This window comes from Drosophila persimilis, unplaced genomic scaffold (genome assembly GCF_003286085.1).
Source record: "Drosophila persimilis strain 14011-0111.01,24,50 unplaced genomic scaffold, DperRS2 tig00000002-arrow-pilon, whole genome shotgun sequence".
Classification (NCBI taxonomy): Eukaryota; Metazoa; Arthropoda; class Insecta; order Diptera; family Drosophilidae; genus Drosophila; species Drosophila persimilis.
Genome location: NW_020825289.1, coordinates 8,655,370 through 8,675,809, shown reverse-complemented (window position 1 = coordinate 8,675,809; position 20,440 = coordinate 8,655,370). Strand labels below are relative to the sequence as shown.

Below are 20,440 nucleotides of genomic sequence, written 5' to 3'. Positions count from 1 at the left end.
CTTGATTTCATGAGGACCCTGACTAATCTATGCTTATTTCTCCAGCACTTGCAGGCAAAGACTTATTCCAGGAGTCCATTGTAGTTTGGTCCTCCGTTGTTGTTCATATTGTCCGTTGCTGTTGCGCCTGCTGGCGTTGTTGTTGGTGGTCCAAAAGCACTTAGTGGCTATTCAATCAAGAATCCACTAAGTGGAGCTAGTGGACAGGCTCAATGGCCATAACGAAAGCACGACCAAAGGAGCGTCTGGGTCTGGGTCTGGGTCTGGGTCTGGGTCTGGGTATGGGTCTCCTCCACTGAAAAGTGTCCGAGCGTAACATCGGATTTGCATAATATTCTTTTATGGCGCTTACGTTTGCGGTCGTGAAACCGAACCCGGACAGCCGAGTGGGTGGCTGTTTGAGGGGTCATTGGCTTGCGGGGCGTTTATTGAGTGGCTCTTAATCCCTGGCATATTTCAATTAGTGTCAACTTTTTTCTGATTTCTCCTCCCGTCTTCCACCCTTACCCCTTATCATTTCTTTACTTTGCATTGCTCTAATCTGTGTATCCACAAACACTCACACTCACACACACACAGACACAGATATACATATAAGTACCAGGCGTTGTGCATGAGGGTTGGTCACGCAAGGCTGCGGTGGCAAAAAAATAATGTTCGAAGTGACTGTAAATCTGCCGGCGCGTGTGTCACATCTTAGCTGCTGACTTACGACTGACAGTGTACCGTGGAAATTGTATTTTATTCTGAATTTAAGTAGAATTAAGTTTTGAAGTCAAATTTTATCCGTTTTCTCTTCTCGAACGATAAGTGTACTGAGAGAAAAATGGCCTCATAATTAGTAAAACACACATAAATGTTCGGCTTTAAAATAAAAGAATAGGGAAATTAAATATAAGTAAGAAATATTTTTAGATATTTAATTTAAAAATAAAACACTTTAAAGTAAATATTAGGTAATATAAAATTTAATTTAAATATGATGTATACATATCTAGCTAAAATCTGAAATACATTTTGATCAAATATTTTACCAAAAGTAATAACAGGGCTATTCCCTCGAGGTGTACCGTACTGTATGGGATTAAATGGACCTTTTTGCCTGTTTCCTATTCCATTTTATGCCTTCAGTTCTCGGCTACTGACTAAGGTGACAATAGACGTCTGAAAAGAATGCAGAAGAATGTTTTCTTTGAAATGAGCACACCCTCAATGGGTAACCATCGCATTATAGAGTACAAATATTTGTATAGTTCCTCGTTCCACACATTCCCAACCCCTCTCCACCCCCACACTGCTGCTTGTATGCGTGTGTGTTGAACAAACCCTTCAGCAATCAACTCGAAATGCTGACAGGTAGTGTGGTAGAGGGGGAGGGGAGGGGAGTAATCTCCGCTGACTCGCTGGCATTTCTCTGGGATTTCATATCAAAGGTGTTTCATTACGGAAAGTAGACGGATGTGCTGCCGAGGTGCCGAGGCATCGGATGGTACAACCCACGTCTCTGTCCGTATGTCTTGCTTCCGGAATTTCCTGCATTACTGTGGGGCCTTAAAGCTGCTCCCCGCCGCCCATCGATAGACACAGACACACCTCGCAGCCACGAGTCGGCTGTTGTCAAAGGTCCAAAAGCCAAACCTTTCCCATCCTCGAGGGCCAGTCCCTTTTTGGACAAACCGCAAGCTCATCAGCAGCCAGACGACTGCGTCTCCGACTCCGATTCAGACTGTCGTTTGTTTACATAACAACGGAGCAGCGAGGCGGTCCGAGCCACGAGTGTGGGCACATGCGCACTAGAGGAAGGACCAATCGCCCATCCCACTCCCCTGCAACTGTTGCTTCTCTTTTTGATTGCACTGGAGACCAGCACTAATCCAATCTGCCCCAATCAGCCGGAGTACGAGTGGAGTGCCTGGCGCATCGACTAATTGCACAACTAACGGCCGCAGGCAGCGCCAATAGATCTGATTTGCAGCCAGACATTTTGAGGGACCTGTCCAACACCAGCAACGACGCCAGCACTAGATTCCGCCGTTCAGGTTCAGTCCCTCTGACTCCTCTGACTGACTCTCTGGAGAGCTATCAGCGATACTGAACTCCCACAAAGGGAATTTCATTCAAGTGCGCTGATAGGTAGGAAACAGTTCAAAACCATTACAGGTCCTTCTCAAAGTAATTGAAATTTTGGCGGGCCTAAACCCTTTTCTGCTCTGCACGTGGGGCACGTGACTTAAATGGCGGCCATTAAGCTGCAACTCCACTGATAAGAGACCACTAATCCCACAGCAGTGCTCTTATCAAGCATTACACACACACATCCATTTCCATTTCCAATGCGATATCCCACAACTCATTCCACTTCTTGGTAATGAGTGCAAAAACAGCTGAAAGTCTGGGAAAAGCTGGAGATGATGAAGAAGAGAAGCGCATGAGAGGTCAAGCCAGAGAACCCCCAACAAAGGCAGCAAATGGCAGTGCTGAGCCGTATAACGAACACAATAAGCAGCCACAGTAGTACACGGAGATGGCAGAGTGCTAAATAGTTGCAGGAGTTACAGGAGCTGCTGGAAAAGCTGGCACAGAGTGCCAAAGTTCACACCAACCCCATCAGAGAGCAGGCAGAAGGGCGGGTTGCGGATAAGGATAATAATGCGAGAGTAAAAACAAATACGCGGGACTCGATCTGTGGCAGAGACTTAGCCGAGGCCGAGGATGCGTGCGAGGGGCAGCCACGCGAGCTACAACAAATAGAAAATGGAATCAAATAAACAAAACGAAACCAAAATGAAACGGGAGGAAACTAAACGGAATCCCCCTAATACGGCATGTAAACAGAGTGGGCACGTGACCTGGAAGGGAGCAGCACCCGACCTGGCAAGGCAGAAGGAGGATGGAGGATGGAGGCGGAGCCTGGACAGCGGGATAAGCAACAAAAGCTGCCGAGCGGCCAACAAATTGCCGCATGAAAGTAATCCTGACAGGCTGCAGATTGTTGCGCCATCATAAAACCCCGGCGGAGGTGGACACGGAGACGTCCACGGACATTGAGACGGCGCCAGGATCCGAAAAGCGAAGCACTTTGCGAGTTCGCAGACATTGTAGTACTGCCCTACCCAGAGGGGGTTTAAGAGGAGATGTGCATTATTCACATCAGCACTGACCACACTGCCCGCCCATTGCCATCGCCATCGCCATTGCATTCCGCATCCTCGGCTCCGCGTGCATCTGCAGTCCTCGAGTCCTGGCTGTCAAATCAAACATCTCTGGAGCAATATCAAACGGGAAGGCGAGGAAAAGACGACTGGCCAGCGGAGGAGCATGGACGTTCTTCGTTGCATCCTCGCTGTCGAGCCACTTTTCCATTTTCTGCCACTTCCGAAGTCTTCCTGCATTGCTGCCACACCCGGCTGTCAGTAGGCTTCCAGATTCCTTTGTGCTGTGTGAGAGGGAAGAATCTTTCCTTTGTAGAACTTTCATTCATTCATTTCGAATTTCTTGTACTGTCCAGTTCTGGCCAAATGCCAATGCCGATTGTTCGATTTAATGTCATTTCATATTACGAGCATAGGTACATAGGTATGTAATAGAGATCTGTATGGCTCTGTTCAAACCATAAGTCCAACGCAATATATTCGAATTGAATTGAGTGAAATGAGTGCGACGCACAGAATTGTCTCAAAGCAAATGCCATCGAGCATCATTGTTGGCTTACGCTATTGCCTGTTTTTTATCTCTCCTCTGGTTTAACATTTGTCGGCCTTGCGTTTATTAACCTTTAATATATTTGAATAACTAATTCGTGCGTTATTCGTAAGTTGAAAGTACAACAAAGTGGCATAACTGCGGAACACACTTTATAAAACAAGCCTTGCAAGCCCTAGTCCTTTGCAAAGTGCCACTGAAACAATCACAAGCAAAGCAGATAATCGTGCGATGGATAAGCTTTGTTATAGCCCACACATCTCCTCATCTTTGCAGATATTAGTGTTATTGCCGAGCCAAACTAGAATCAAAGTCGCAGCCAACTTTCAGTGCCCCCGAAAGTCAGCCAAGGAAATTGCCTGCCGCCTCGCCCCCCATGCAAAGCGGGAAAAGCGCCTCGGGGGTGTCGGAAGTGACGGGAAACTTTCATGGCCAGACCAGGCCCAGACTCGAGGAGAGGCCAGCACTGGACGCAGTCAACTGTCAGCCAGGAGTTGGGAGGCGGCCAAGGAGGAGACACAGAACACAGCCGCAACATGGAAGATCTCTGCATGGGACGAAAGAAAGGAGAGGGCGAACTTCTTTGCTGAAGCCTTTTATGGGTCTCCCCAGCTGGATGTGCCTCCACTCCGATTTGGGGCACGGGACTGATGCAGGGGACCCCGAGTGGCGGAGCTGTACTAAAGTAAATGAAGCGTGACGCTTTGTTTTCCTTTGATTTAGTTTTATGAGTCTGCATCGGATGTAATTGAATTATGCAAGTTGGCGCCGCCGCCCGACGGCAGACGACAGACGACTTTATTAGCATTCGATCGTAAAGAGTGGGGGAGCCGGGGGATAGATGGGGATACTGGAAGATACAGGGATGATGACACGGATGATGTGTCTGTGCAGGCCAGGAGGCAGGAGGCAGGATACGGGTGGATTCAGACATGGTTACGCTTTTTAGCAGTGATATTTGAATTTCAGATGATTCGCGCGCCACTCGCTATGAAATGAGTTGGAAAATATGTGGATGTGGAGACAGGATGCAGGAAACTCGCAGGATAACAGCACAGTCAGAGGTGGAGGCACTGCCACAAGCCGTGGCACTGATAAGCAACTCAATGAATCTGCAATTCGATGGCAACAGAATGGAGTTGACATAGGAATCGGAATCCATAATGAAATGACACTGTGGAGTGGAACAAAGGGATGCCCAGCCTAATTGACACCAATGGATGATATGCAGGATTGCAGAGAAAGGACGCTGAAAACGGAATCCGATGAATGGGGGCGCAGTCCAACATGGGGTTGCTCTCGATTCGTCAGCTGCCTCGAAGCATTTGCAGGATCAGTTACAATATTCTGCGCCACTCCCATCCAATAATTAATATGTGGGTCGCCATGGTGCCAGGATAACTCAGGTGGAAGCCAGTCGGGGAGGGGGGAGGGGGGAGCGGGGGTGGATTAATACGCGGGAGGTACAAGAGGGTTTATCTGTCCATCGAGTGTGCAGCTGAAGGGAATCCTCCTCTTCTGGAGGAGTGCTCGCAGCCAGGAGCAGCTGTCTTGTCTGAGACAGACAGGCCCCTCCTGGGGCTTCCCATTACTGATTCCCATGAACTGTCAAACCGTTTGGCTCTCCACGAAGCCACGCAGGGTAAGGATGAGTGGATGGGTGGAAAGCCTCTGACAAATGGAAATCAGAAGCTGCCAGAAGTGCATTCCATTCAACAACCCCACTCTCAATATCCTCCCTCCCCCAAGGAAAGTGGAACCTGTTGGGAGCTGTTGGTGTCGTGTTCAGATTGGGTGAGTGGAGGGGCTGTGTCCGACAAGGACTAAGCTGTGTCGGACGGGGCTTTTATCCCGCATTGGAAGAGACTGCAGCCGGACAGGAGCACCCTTCAACAGGCGGACTGCAGAGGTGGAATGGGTTGCAAGGGAGCTGATTGGACAACAAATTTAGGAGTAATCTGCGAATTCGGTTAACCATCGATTGCTGCAGACATCAGCGAGGGAACACTGCACTTTTCATAGGCTAGGCTTCCACACTTCCCCAGTTCCGCCTTCCCCCTCACCGCACTCCTCCACCGAAGTTCCACTTCCTGTAGGAAACTTGCTCGAAAATGCTCACGTATCCAGCACGTGACCAAAATGTTTGGCCGTAAACAAGGAAAATATGAAAATGAACAGACGAAGTCGGAAAACGAAGAGGAAGTTGGGAGTCCGTAATCGGGTTGATATATTTATCCTCCTGAAACTTTGCACGCAGCGGAGTCCTCTTCAAAAATTCATCAAGGAGACGCGCAGCAGTTGGCTTCTCCTGACTTGAGTTGAGAGGCGTGACCACGCCTTCCCTTGCCACTCGTACCGCTCCGACGGGTGTGGACATTAACCCCAATTGGCTAAATGGCTCATTAGGTCAGTGGGGAGTTGGCGATGCCTTCAGTCCAACAGCCCAACATTCAATGTAAAGGATATGGAGGGGAAGCAATCGCAACAGCGTTGCACTGCTGCGTGGTCAGTTATCATTAGGGACCCTTTCGGGGCTTACGAGCGAGCGATTAAGCCAAAGGATATAATGGATACAATGGAGGAGCAAGGCCAAGGCGAGTCGTAAGCGCTTCGACGTTGACCTGGCCCACTGTGAGGATTAAAATCCTCCCTGCTATTCAATATTATTAATTGACAACATGGAAACATTCCGCCGAACCAAGCGTGCCTTAAAGGACCCATAAACATATCGGTTACACTCGGGCTGTTGTCCAATTGGAAGTCATTTCCGGGATGTTTGTTTAGGGACATCGAAAGGTGCGGCGCGGCTCTGGATCAGGATGAGCTTATGGCCAGTGGAAAGTGTCTCCTCCGTCTGAGCTCGAGAGTTGATTAATTGGCCATAAACCAAACGATTATCATTCCCACGCCGAAAGTGGGGGATACACAGGGTAGATCTCATCCCATCCCAGTCGGACAGGCCTCTTCCCTTTCGACGCTCGAGTACCAGACAACGCTCTGGATTAGACGACATGGGGCATGCTGTGGGCACTTGTCGCTGGCTGCTGCTCTCTGCACGGGGGAGCATTTCTGGTGCGAATTCCATTTCCATTCGCCTGGGCACCGTTTACCGTTATGATTGCAGAGGCAGACTTCCTTCGTTGCGCGCTCCGTTGGTCGGTCGCTCCGTCGCTCCTCCAGCTGGTGATTTCCCTTGAAGTTGCCCCATAATCAAGGGGATGTGTGCCGCCCGGTGAGGTGGTTCTGGGGTTGTGGCAGAGCGCCAGGCAGTAATTGCTTAATTTGATTACGTGCCGCCGTAAAAAGCAGAACAGGAAATTTGCACACACACAGAGAAGGTCCGTTCGGGGTAATGAAGTTTGGATAGATGGATGGATGGATGGTGAAGGTGGCAGGGTGGTTGGAGGGTGACTCCCCCAATCCCCAACCGCAGTCTGGCAAGCCCCCTGCAGGATGCGAGCGACTTTAAACTTTATCGCAGATGGCGAACAACTCAATTCATGTTTCGGCTGAGCCTTTCGCCGCCTTCACCCGAATGTCGCAGGCAATTTGCAACAAACAACAAACAAGTCGGTGAGCGGGGAAAGGGCGGAAGGGAAGAAGGGGGGCGATACGCAGGAGGAACAATGGCGTCAAAGGATCGAAATGGGAAATGGGATACTGTTCGCTTCGTGCGATAATTAGAAGCGCCCCCGTGCACGCTCAATTAGAAGCTTGTAAGCTCCAACCTGGAAGGGGGAATGGGGTGTGGAGGAATGGGATGGGGAGTACACGAACATGGAAACACTCTCTTCCACAGAGTCTCACGCCCAAACCCACAACGTACCGTGGCTGCAGCCTCGATGCAGACACGCGATGATCCGAAGCAGAACTCTGCAGGGAGTAGGGGTCGGAGAGGCTTGAATGTCTTAATTAATTGTTGGCGGCACTCCGGCAAATAACCAGGCCAGAAAGCAGGCAAAATCTCGAGCTAGACGGAAGAGGGATGCCAACCACATAGCGCATCCTGCCGCATGCTCGGAGAGGTTGAATTCTCAGTCGGTAGTGGGCTTAGAGATGGCTCCAGAAATCTGCATTCGAGAACAAACAAACGAACTAACATATGTTATATATATTATTTTTAAGCAATTAAAAATGGAGTGCTTTCAACTCTATTTAAGCTTAAAGCTCGTCGCCTCATGTCCTGCATTCAGAAGCAGTGTCTCGGGAGTAGAAGGGGCTCCCAGGCGCACCCACTCTCGTGGCAGGCCGGCGTCCTGTCGGGCCGACTGCAGGGCCTGCTGCAGTGCGAACACCACGCTGACGGCCAGGCAACAAGGCGGCTCTCCCGTGGCCTTGGAACGCATGAATCCTGGGCCATTGGGATTGGGTGTCTGGGCCAATTCAATGCGGAAATCAATGGGTATATCCTTGGCGCCAGGCGGCTTGTAATTCCAGGAGCGGTTGGTAATCAAGCGGCCCGTTTCGCGATCGTAGACCAACTCCTCGCTTAGCCAGTATCCCAGGCACATCACAAAGGCCCCCTCGATCTGGCCAATGTCGATGTATGGACTGAGACTTTCCCCGGTATCCTCGAAGATGTCCACGCGCTTGATTTGATTGTTCCCGGTTAGGACATCCAGCTCGATTTCGGTGAGGGCCATGCCGTATATGTTGTAGTTCTTCATATCGCCTCTCTTGTAGTTATCCGAGGCGATCAGATTGATGGACTTTGCATAGGCCGCCTGTACAGTCTGCTCCCAGCTGCTCTTCTTCACCGGCTGCAGTCGGGTGTTAATGACCTCGCAGGTTTTGCGAACTGCAAAGCAAAGACTCTCGCTGCCCACGGCCCCACCGGTGACCATTGAGTTGGCTCCATTGATGGTGTCCGAAGATTCCACCTTGATGAAGCTGAGATCGATGCCGAGGGTATACGCAGCCACCTGAGCCACCTTGGTGTTCATGCCTGGAGCGACATCAATCGAAAGTAAAGGATACAGACACCCCAAAGGGTCTCCTCAACTTACCCTGCCCCATTTCGATGCCTCCGTGGGTAACCACCACTGTTCCATCCACATGGTAGATGGCCACCGTAGCGGGATACTGGCCAAAGTACTGAACGGGATAGTCCATTACGGCCAGGCCGAGGCCGCGCTTCGTCCAACGGTTCTTCGCATTGTAGGCCTCAATCTCCTTCTTCCGCTCGTGATACTCCCGGGACTCGAGGAACTTCGGCAGCAGCTCGGACATTTTGTGAGTCGCGGGTATGTTGAGCAGGCGCACAGCTGCCGGATCGGCTTGCACCTCAAAGGCAGCGTGCTCCATAATGTTCTCGATCATGGCCACGCCCTCAACAGATCCCGGAGCGCGACACGAGGTAGAGCTGGGGGCATCTGTGATCACCGCGTTGCCCTTGTTTTTGAAGTTAGCCTTCGTGAAGCCGTAACAATTTGGTTGCGTTAAGGTCGAGCGTCGAACGGGGCTCTCGTTGTCGACCCAGCCAGCATCCTGATAGAAATCGTTCGTCAAGCCCACGATCTCTCCGTTGGCCTTGACGTGGCACTTATAGTCGGAGCGACAGGCCCAGCGCTTGCCATTGCAGTCCATCATGGACTCCAGAGTTTGCACAAAGCGCACAGGACGATTCAGCTTATAGGCAGCCAAGGCAGCGGCACAGGCCACCTGGTTGCCTCGCGTGATCTTGCCCCCATAGCCACCGCCCAATCGACGAACCTGGAAGGCGGATAATTGTTATGGGAGAGATCACACCTTCAAAGAAACAACTCACCTGTAACTGCACATCCTTGGCCTTCACCTGGAGCATGTGTACAATGGCAGCTTGAGTGTGGTCCATCCACTGGGTGGCCGCGAAGACCTTCAGGCCATCCTCAAAGGGTACGACCACCGTCGTCTGCGGCTCCATGGTGAAGTGATACTGCAGGCCCATCTCAAATATGCCCCTAACTTCCACATCAGGCTTGTCGGTGAATGTAACCTCTGGCAGATCCCCTATGTCCAATGAAATGATACGCGACGGATCCGGCGTGGCAGAGGCAAAAACATCCCCAATGCTGGGCATCAATTTGAAGTCAGGGCTAGACCGACTGTAGCTGATCCTCACAAGCTTTGCTGCTCTCTGTGCCTGATCTGCACTGAGGGCTACGATCACGCCCACAGGTTGCTCCGAGTGTCGCACCAATCCTGAGCAGAATATCTCCTCCACCTTGAAGTTAAAGCTGGGCACACAGAAGCTGTTTGTCCCGGGCACATCCTTGGCACAGTAGAAGGCAATCACGCCAGGTTGCTGCAGGGCTTCCTTGGCGTCAATCTCATCGACGGTGGCCCCCACCTTAGTGGCCCCAACAAAGGCGCAATACACTGTGTTGGCTGTGGTCAGAACATCGTTCATGTATGTCGCCTCGCCCGAGCACTGTATCATGCCCTCCACCTTCTGCACGGCCTGGGAGACCGGATAGTTCTGCCTTTGGGTCTGGTACACCTGCAGACCCGATGATAATGGGCGCTGAAGAATCTGACCTCCACTCTTGAACTTCTCCGCGACCTGCGCGTCGGGTGCATGCTTCAGCAGAAACTTGTAGAGTAAGCCGCAAGCCAATTTCGAGCGATAGGCAGGACTGGCATCCGGCAGGACCTCGTCTGGGTGCAACTGACTTGGAAGCGTATTGAAGGTTCGCTCTATTAGTCCACTCTCGTAGGGACTGTGTCCGACCATCAATTGCTCAATGGCAGTGGCGTGGGCAAAGTCTGGGCGAATTCCGCCAAAGCAAATCCGAGCATTCTGCACCTTGGAAGCGCTGTCCAACTCGAGAAGAAACGCAGCATTCACATAGGCATGGGCATTCTGGGCACGTGGCATGATCTATGAAGCAGGAGGGAAAATATCTCTTAAGAGCGGGAGTAGATTGGATTAAACGAAATTATTACCTTGTAAGAGTCGTAAATGTACTTGTTCTTGGGATAGGCAGACAGGAGGAATGCCTTGATAATCAGTTTTCTATTCGAGTCCCTCAAGTATTCCGCGAGGGATATTTTCTGCTCTTCAGTGGCGCTTTTCATGGCCACAACCTTTGCATCCAAAGCCTCGAAGGAGAGACAGACATCTGATGGGAACTCGGGATGTTGTTTCTTAATCGAAATGTTTCCAGCCAAAGTTCCCGACTATAAAATGGAGGATACTCGCATTATACCTGATGATTGTTCTTGGCAACCAACTCGGTTCCAACTCACATTGCGCACGGGGACATTCGCAATGAGATCCAAGTGGTTCCAAAGAACCTCCAGATACTCAAAGCCAGGCTGCTTGGAGGTGGTACGAAGGATTTCCATGGTCTGGGTGAGACTTAGGTTCGCCCCCAGCTGCAATTGCTGTCCCTCAGTGCTGTGCCGATGCAGCTCCTCCACTCCACTCACGTCAATGAAGTGCTTAATGTCCGTCGACCGTCGGTAGACACCATGGGCCGTGTTGCCAGCCACCAGCATGAATTGATCTGCTTCGCCGACCTTGTCCAGCGCCTCAAACAGCTCCGTCAAGGTCTTGGGCCAGGACCACTGGCTCCCATCCGCGTAGACCAAAGTCGAACGATGGCAGCTGCCGCTGCAGGCTGCCCCAGGCTTGGGACAGTTGCGTGCCTCCAGGCTCAGATCCTCGATGTCCGCACACTCGGCGGGAACCTGAATGTTGCTGTCCACCGCGAAGGACTTCATGGCATCCAGAATGGGACGGTAGCCGGTGCAGCGACAAAGGTTGCCACCGAAGGAGTTCTCCACCTCCGTCATGCTCACCTTGCCGCCGTGCTGCTCCAGCAGCCCGTACATATTCATCACGAATCCCGGGGAACAATAGCCGCACTGGGTCCCATTCATCTTGGCCAAGCGCTTTTGAATCGGATTATAACCGGTACGTTTATTGCCCAGCCCCTCGGCAGTTATGATCTCCAGCTTGGCGCAGGTATTCAGCAGCGTGAGGCACTGCAAAGTGAACGGTTACTGGCTTATGGTTTCTTGTTTGAGGTTGAGTCAATGGAATGACTTGAGTGGCTCTGCACGAACCGAATTGACAGCCCAACTGCTGGTCCCATCGCGCACTACGCACACACAGGCTCCACATCCTCCCTCCAGGCACATGAACTTCGTGGCCGTTAGCTGGGCATGCTCTCGTATGAAGGTGTTCAGCGTTATATCGGGTGGCAAATTGCTGAGATTCACTGTTGAGAAGGGAGAGCAAGAGAAGAGAGTAAGTAGACTTGAGCTAAATGATTCTAAGGAAATGCTCAAGAGATTGCATGTCAGATGAAAAGGGTACTATCTCTCTCTGTAAACACCCAATAGGGATACATTTTAGATCACCTCATCAGTTAAATGATTAACTAACTGTGGACTTAAATGTTCACCCATGGATGTCCAACCATCCCATAAAATTAACACTTAACCATTCAACTCACCCATGTACGGCTTTCCGTTGATCGTGAATTTTGTAGTCATTGTGCTAAGGAAAGAGAAACTTAAACGCCAGCTGCTGGTATTTTTCCTTTAAGTAATTCAATTTGTTCCGGCCTCCAAATGATCCACTACTTTCAGTCTGGCGTCGTTCACTGAGGAGTGCTTCTGCACTCTTGCGCTGCCGATGCTTGACTAAACGATCGTTCGGCTCTCCAACTTTTGAAGGGGACTGTGTTGTCGGTAGAAAGCCAGGTGGACAACTCTGTATAAATCAAAAACAAAACGGGTTGCCTTGTGATCGAAAGCAATTACAGTCTGCTCGTATCGCCTCCTCGTCGGCTCCCTGAAGACCGGCGCGACACGACGGCGAATGCAGTTGATTTTTGCTTTGATTTCGGCATTCGTTAGCTTTTGTTTTGGGTCTTTTGGGAGCGAGCAGAAGTAAAAGCTCTTCCCCTTTCATAAACACTCCATAATTTCGTACAGCATTCAAAGAAATGCAAAAAAAATGCACTAAAAGAGCTTTGACTTTGAACTTTGAAAGGTTCGAGAGGAGTCCAGAGAGAAACAGTAATGGATGAAGTCGAGTTCCTAATGCAATTAGTGAGAGGGTAGAATAGATAAAAAAAAATACGGGACAACAATATGCTTTTAAGCTTGAAAATAAGTATATATGTATGTAAGTATGTAAGCATGTGGGTTTGTCTATGATAGAGAGGGCCAGCCTGATTACTACAAGTCAGTGAAGCTTTTTATGAACAGATTCGGCAGTGCTAGTAGCATTTAATTGGAGAGCAGAGAAACTATCGTTACACAAGTCTCGAACAAGCGCATGGGACTACATATATACATATAAACACTCCTTATTCTCCTTCTTATTACTCAAATCAATCCTAACGACATTTATGTCAGTAAGCCGGTCCTAATTGGAGGCATTCCACAAAGGCCCACCGGTTCACCGTTTGGGAAATGTCATCAAACGATCGAAATGGAAAACCTGCAAGAGAAAGCGCCCCATGCTCCCCCACGCTCAATTATAATAATGTAAGCTTCCAGCCGTGGAATGAAGAGTGGGAAGCATGTGGGTTGTGGGGGGTGCATGGTAATATACAAAGATGGAAACACCCTCTTGCCATAGCTGCAGCCTCGATGCAGACACGCGATCTGCAGGGAAATGGAGTCGGGGAGGCTCTTGAATGTCTTAATTAACTGCTGACTGCGTTCCGCGAATTCAACAGGCTATATAGCTGGCAGAGGGGTGTTTGCCTCTAAATAATGTTGAGGAGGTTGTTCCTTATATTTATGATTTGCAATTATTCCACAGCGCGTCCTGCCTCTCGCCTGGATACGATTGAGAGGTGGAATTTTCAGCCGGAGTGTGTTTGCGAGGGGGAGTGGATGGGCTTCGCCTGTGTTTAGGTGCCGCTTATCCGATCCGGGATACACGAAGACTGCACGGACGTGCACACGTCGCCATCATTCACACACACACACGATATACTTTCTTTCCACACACACACACACGTGTAACGGGAACTCTCCCTCCTGTTGGTGGCGCCGCCAGACGCAGACGAAAGTGTTGCCAGACAAATGGAGAAGGAGTAATGGGGGCATGGGGCATGGTGTTTGGCGCAAGGGTGGACTCACATGTCACTTGGCCATAAAAAGCGTTTACGTCTGACATGAGCCGAAAACAATTTGCATATATTTCTGCGCTGGATAACGACTTAATTTAGGATACATTCGGGGATCTGGAGCTCTTTGGGAGCTTTGGGGGAGGGCCCTATTGCGTAAGCGACCCAGTGTGAGGGTCGGAGGAGTACTCTCCGGAGTCTCCAGCGGGCACCCCCTTCTCCCTTTCCATTTCTCACTGCTTCCAGTTCATCTGTTAACTTGCTCCTCCTTCGACTGATGTTAACATTTTTTCGGGCACATTTGCACTGGCCCCGACAGAGAGAGAGTACAGCCTGGGATTAGTCCGATGTGAAGACAGTCACACTGACAGAAAATTCCGTTTTAGCTTTCGATTTCGAGGGTCTGGTCTAGTCCGATTACCACCGACAATGGGCGTTTTAGGAGAGTGCCCGCACCAGAGAGCCACAACCGGGAGCTGGTGTACCATGGCCCATGGGCGATGGCTGATGGTTGATGGCTGCGGCGACTTTGGCCCTAATGCACCCGGCCAGGCTTACTCAGCAGTTAGCCCCGAACTTTCCACATTTCGGGGCCTACTCAGAGGGGCGAGCGGGTGGCAGGCAACACTGCCGCCACTTTTTAACACTGTAATCCTAGTAAACTTGAAACTTTTTCCAAAGAGGGAGCGGTGGAAAAAAAGTTGTTCATTGCAAACGGGCTCTGCCCTCTCCTCTCCTCTCCGCTCTGTCGTTGTGGATTTGAAGCAGCAAAATGGCGCCCAGTGGCGGCGACAACGGCGCCAAATGAATTGCATTTTGTTGAGGCAGTCCCCGCCCCCTGCACCACGCAGCCGATTCCCGACCAGACTTCGCGGGAGACGACTGGCAGACGCAACGCGAGCAGTTTTATTCACTGTCAAACGGAATTTAACTGAGTTCCAGCTCCAGCTCCAATTTCCATTTCCATTTGCCTTCCCTTTGCACTGGCATTAAAATTAATTTAGCATTTTTTTCTGCTGCCGGAACTTGGCTGGTTCTGCCTGTTAAACTAATTTGTCCGGCGCCATCTCCATAACTCCGGCGGAGCACACACGCACACACACACAGAGGGCATGTTAAATCCATTTTGGAAGCAAACGGAACGGAGGTCGGTGCGGACACATGAGGGGGCACTGCATCCGTATAATGGCGAATGATGAGCCACTCAAAAGCTTCCTAGGAGTACTGCCCAGGGCTGCTGAAAGAGATTCGCTGAGTGCTGGGGTAGGAGAGGCAGTGCTAGAGATAGATGCAAGGATACAGGAGCCGCCTGCTGTCGGGAACACCTTGCCCATTCGCCCACTCCACTGAAGAGTCGGGCTGATTGTATTGTTTCTTCGTTTTGCGCCCAGCTCCTGCTCCACCTGTCCTCCTCCTGGCGGTTGCCACGACACCCGTTGGCGCAGACGGACGGAGTGGGGGCTGGTGCACGAAAAACAATTTTGCAACTGGCATATCGAGAGTCAAGGTTCACTCATGCATGTGGAACGGAACTGGCACGGCTGAGCGCACCGCCTATCCCCACCCTATACTGGTGGCATGCAGCATAGCAACGGCAAACGAGAAATTATGGAAGAACACTCAAAACTCAAGTCTGCGACGTACTCGCAGTATCAATGGCCCCCGTACCGGAGCTCAATGCTCATTCCGGCTGACTGAAATTCAAAATTTCTGGCCAAATTGCTGGCAGTCTATTATTTGGGCTTTCTTGGACACAAGAATCGTAGTTAAGCCCAGCTCTGGCCAGTTGAATGGTCTCTACGGACTAAAGGAAGCCGGACTCCTCTCAACACATGATTTAGGTCAAAGGCAGTTAATGAAAGTTTTCACGACACAAAAGGACACAATATAGAAGGGGGACCACAAAGAGTCGAAATTAATTTCATGGCTCAAAAAACACAAATGGAAAATAATTGTTGTTCGAAAAATCTCAACAAAAATACAGCAAAACCGAACACGACGACAAAAAGCCACATTTTTAAGACGCCACAGAAAGCAGAAGATATTTGGCAACAAACCAAGTGAAAATTGCTGCAGCAAAGATAAAGAGAGTGAGGGACAGAGAAAGAATGGAGAGAGAGAGTGTGACAGTTTGGAGTGTGAAGAACAGGGAAAAGTCAATGACAATTCGAGAGGCCCAGATAAATCCTTGGATATCAGAGCCAGGCCAATAAATGGCATTCCGAACTGAAACTCAAACTCAAAGCCAATACAAGGGGCACGGACATGCCGTCCAGGGAGCGAGAGGAGAGACAGAGGACAGAGGACACAGAGAAAGTAGTGGCAAGAGCTATCCACAAACCGCAATTTGTACAAACACGCAACTCGGGGCACACACCACAAGCCGCCTATCAAATCAAACACAATTGCCGGAATCCTGCAACTTGGTTCACTTGGTTCACTGGTCAATTGTCCTTTGCTTTGAGCCAGACATGCAATTAAAGTTTGCGGTCCTTCGGCCACTTCCGAGACGCACTTGGCCATCGTTCCGTGCTCCAAAAACAGATCTGAACTGAGCTAAAACTTGGTTAAATCGGCGAAAAAGTTTTCCGGCATCAATCCAGAGTGTAACGCCGCAAGCCCATCCCATCCCATCCGCACTTATCGGCAATGTAAATACATGTGTGAATGCAACCACCTGAGCCCCAGGCGATGACGGGGGTGGCCTCAAATCGCATTGGCGCCGCTACCATAAGCCATAAAAGAATACAAATTAATGCCACTCCATGGATGCTCCACGGGCGGGGATTCAGGCCGTTGCGGCGGCTGATTCCTGGCATTATGTTCGCGTATTGATCTCAAATTGAATGTAAATGCGGCAGCTGAAGTTCATTCTGATTCCCATTCTGTGTCTGTTTCTGATTCAGTCGCTGATGATGCTGATGCACGTGGGAATCGAGCAGGTGATGGATGGTTCTTTGCTCTACCGCATCTTTGGCCAGCTGCTATCATCGACTCGGCTCGGCTCGGATGCACTTTTTGGCTTATTGCCTGGGCAGCGCATTCTCCACACTGGGAGAAAATGATGTTCCTAAGGTACTAGAAGAGAGGAATTTCAAATACCACTTAAAATACAATATTTCGAGAGGTTTATTTGAGTATGAAAACTATGTAACAATGCATTGTCTCACAGTTCTCAAAACATCTGATTCTAGAGGCTTTTCCCATCTTTCCCCTGAGTAGCCCCCTGGGTGGTGGGTTTCCTCTCCCATTGATGTCTTCATATGCCTTCAGATCTCTGTTTTCGTGCTGCTGCTGCTGCTGTCCCTGCCACAGACTTTTATGACAGTGAAGCACATTAAATTTAACAGCTTATCAAAGCAGTTGACACTTGCCCGAGACCCTGCCCCCAGCTGCCTGCCCCTGCCTCTGCCCCGGCGGGGACATTTACATTTTGGTTAACTGTAAATTGGCTTTGTTGTGGGTCCCGTGCCCCGTGGGTGGGGGCAAAAGTTTCCAGAAGCTCATTGAGCGCGTTAATTGATTTTCGCGGCGAACAAAAGGCAAAGTTTCAAAAGGACATGGACACACGTCGGGTGTGAATAGTAGCGGGATAGGTGTTGGGGCCGGGGTGCCGGGGTGCAAGGTCTGGGTTGGATAAATGAAACAAAAGCCAGTTAAGGACTATGGAGCCGCAGGAGCAGAAACGGAGGCCAGAGCCCAGAAGGCAGGAAGCAGGCTCCAGGCTGCAGGATCCAGGGCCGGAGCTAAAAGGCCAATTGTTGGCGGCACAACAAAAGGAAAGCAAACAACAAAAAATAAATGGAAAAGGACCAAAACAGAACTGTACAACCGATATACATATATCTCTATATATATATGATACATATCGGTGTCTGTGTGTTTTTTCTGTAGGAAGCCCTAAAAAAATATGCCAGCAAGGGTGTGCGATTGCCAGGAATCGCCGAGGGGGAATGGTGGGTTGTGGGTGGGCCTGGGTGGTGTGTGGTGTGTGGTGTGCTGCGGGGTGGTGGATGAATTGAAGCAATTTACGAAATGGCATTATTTGAACGCAAAACATAAAGAAACCTACGACTGCGACAACAGAAAAAATTACCCCAACAACTAAAATAGACAGGGGATACCATATAGACCAACTCTCCCCCCACCATCCACCACCCAGTCCAGAACAAGCTCCATCTGTCCCCAGTTCTCCCATCATCGGGCCATGAAGCGGTGTCCTTGTTGTTATTGTCTCCTTCTTCTGCACTTCTCTCTCTCTCTCTCTCTCTCTTGAGGTCTCTCCTTTAGTTCAGTCTCCCCCTGTCTGTCACTGTTTCCCCCACCTCTTGCGGGTCCCCATTTTTTTTTTGTTGAGGGACAACAAAACCAAGGAAGGAAAGCCAGAACGAACGTGTTGCAACTTTACATATTTTTACAAGGGGGCGAAAACTATTTTCGTTACATTTTTTTGTACTCCGGGAAAAGCATTTCATGTGGGTAAGGGTGGCAGGGTGGAGGGTGCAGGGTGCAGGTCAATTGCAGGCGATTCTTTGAATTTGTTCCGTTCCGTTCCTTCCGGATGGGTGTGTGGGTGTGGGGCACAGGGCGCAGGGCACGGGGAACGGCACTCTCAGTGCACGAAATGATAATAAAAACGAAATAAATTTTATGCAGCGGAACGAAGAGAAGTGGAGCGAAGGGAGGGACGAGGAACGGACGAGTGACTAACAAAATGCATGAACATTTAAGGATACAGCGAACGCATAAAATAAATGAAGTGCATGCAATAACCCCCCCACACACACACACACACACACATGGCAACAGTGATGCATTGACACACACACACACCCACACTGGGAATAAAGTAAATGCCATAAAAGTACTCACAGAATCCATGATTCAGCGGAAAATACAGTCCGTTAGAGTGGAGTCATTCAGTTCGATAAACGATTATCGATTGCACAAAAAGCACGAAATCAGACAAACTTAATCGAATTCAATGGAAGCTGCAGCACCGCACCAGAATCCTTATACAGGATCTGCTTATTTTAATATTTGCCAACAGTCCTGGCCACCCTCTTTGGGCCTTTCAATTAAAAGCCTGACAAACCTGAAGACCCCCAAGGTACCGCCTCTCTATGCATATCTCTCTGTCCTTCGGGCAGGTGGTCTGTGTGTGTGTGTGTGTGTGCGTGTGAAGGGGGCCAATCCAGTCAATATTTACCTGCTATGATTTTAAAATGTTTTAGTCATTGGCTCGTATATTTCAGTCGAGTGCCAGACTGCTGTTCCTGTGGACACTCTCGAGGTCTGTGCCAAATTGTGTTTGCCTTCGCCGAGAGTGTAAAAACAAATAGAAGAGTCCTTGGACTGGGGCCGACCCCAAAATGCACTTATAACAGAATCAACAATGTTCTCAGCTGACAAAATGTTTTCATGTTTAGCTTTAATGCATCCCAGAGATGGTTAACAACACACATCTGACTACATAACATAATTCTTAGTTTGATACGAGTGCGAGAAATGGGGAAAAGTAACCATTAAAGTAAATGTCAGACTCGGTAGATGAAGGCCTTTCCTCTCCTGCCGGAGCCCATGGGATTCCCCAGCGAATTCGCAATTGAGAACACTTGTGCAGCATTTGGCATGCCAAAACAAACAAAAGTTGCATGTTCAGCATATTGAACACAAAGTAAAATGGTTCAAATGTGCAACACAAATTCTGAGAGCTAGAGTTGCCTGTGGTGCGGGGGTGGCAGAACGATTGCAATGCAATTGTTGCACACCCAAAAAGGCAGAGAGGGAGGAGGGGGGCGGGGGCAGCAAACCAATGCCATTGACAGATGCAATTATGCAAATGCTGTATCTGTGTGCGTCTGCATGGGTGTATGTGTGTATGTGTGTGTGGGGTTTGTGGGTAAAGCAACAATGCATAATGAATGCTCCCCGATGCGTGGGTGTTCGTGTCATGTTGAATATGGACACACAAAAGGTTGCCACTGCCTAGTGATGCATGCAACGGCAACTGCATCTGTACATGTGATTGAGTGAGCAATTCCATCTCTGTCTCCGTCTCTGTCTGTCTGCCTGGGTGCCTGGGTGACTGGGTGCCTCGGTGTGTGCATAGACATACAACATGTCTCTCACTCTCGCTCTCACTGACTCTCTGATGGGGGAACCTTTGATTTATCAAATGAAATTGTTAATTTTGCAACCAAAGCCAATTTATGAGGGGTCTGTCTGTAGTTGCAAATGGAGCGGGAGCCTGGAGGCTGGAACCAGGAACCAGGAACCTGGATGGAGTCCATCGAGGCAGAAGGAAAGCCATTGAAAATACGACTCGTAATTGACTCTTTATTCGAAATTGCCTTTTGTAGCCGCTGTTAATTCGGTTTCAATTTCAATTTCTCTTTATACGTGTCTCCTGGTGGGCTCCCAACTTTTTGCATTTTCCATTGATATTTTCCAATTTGGATATGCAGCCCCCCCATCCCCCCCCCCCCCCCCCCCCGCCCAACCCACCTTGGCCTTAATTCATTTTCAGCTCCAGTTCGTTGTGGGTTTTTGGCTTTAGTTTTTTTGGGCACAAAGCGATATTCAATTAAAATCACTGGCAATCTCAATTAATTGATTTCCATTTAAATTTTCATTTAAATCAATTGCCCCGTGTTCAGACCACT

General features: G+C 49.6%; 1 protein-coding gene across 1 annotated transcript; it reads right to left on the bottom strand.

Annotated features, from left to right (window-relative positions):
- Window positions 1-7,798: 7,798 nt before the first annotated feature.
- On the bottom strand, window positions 7,799-12,318 carry LOC6590894 (indole-3-acetaldehyde oxidase). Its single transcript, XM_002016225.2, has 7 exons — window positions 12,144-12,318; window positions 11,752-11,906; window positions 10,930-11,670; window positions 10,627-10,860; window positions 9,470-10,561; window positions 8,709-9,414; window positions 7,799-8,647 (listed from the first exon to the last, which is right to left on the bottom strand). The coding sequence occupies exons 1-7, from the start codon at window positions 12,181-12,183 to the stop codon at window positions 7,854-7,856; spliced, it is 3,762 nt and encodes a 1,253-aa protein (XP_002016261.1). The 5' UTR covers window positions 12,184-12,318; the 3' UTR covers window positions 7,799-7,853.
- Window positions 12,319-20,440: the final 8,122 nt, after the last annotated feature.

What these genes read in the sequence shown, in the direction of transcription:
- LOC6590894 (XM_002016225.2), bottom strand. Translation starts at nt 12,183, where the DNA reads ATGACTACAAAATTCACGATCAACGGAAAGCCGTACATGG. An exon ending in ACATTTACGACTCTTACAAG is followed by an intron (nt 10,562 to 10,626) that starts GTAATAATTTCG and finishes CCTGCTTCATAG; the next exon opens with ATCATGCCACGTGCCCAGAA. An exon ending in AGGCATCGAAATGGGGCAGG is followed by an intron (nt 8,648 to 8,708) that starts GTAAGTTGAGGA and finishes ATGTCGCTCCAG; the next exon opens with GCATGAACACCAAGGTGGCT.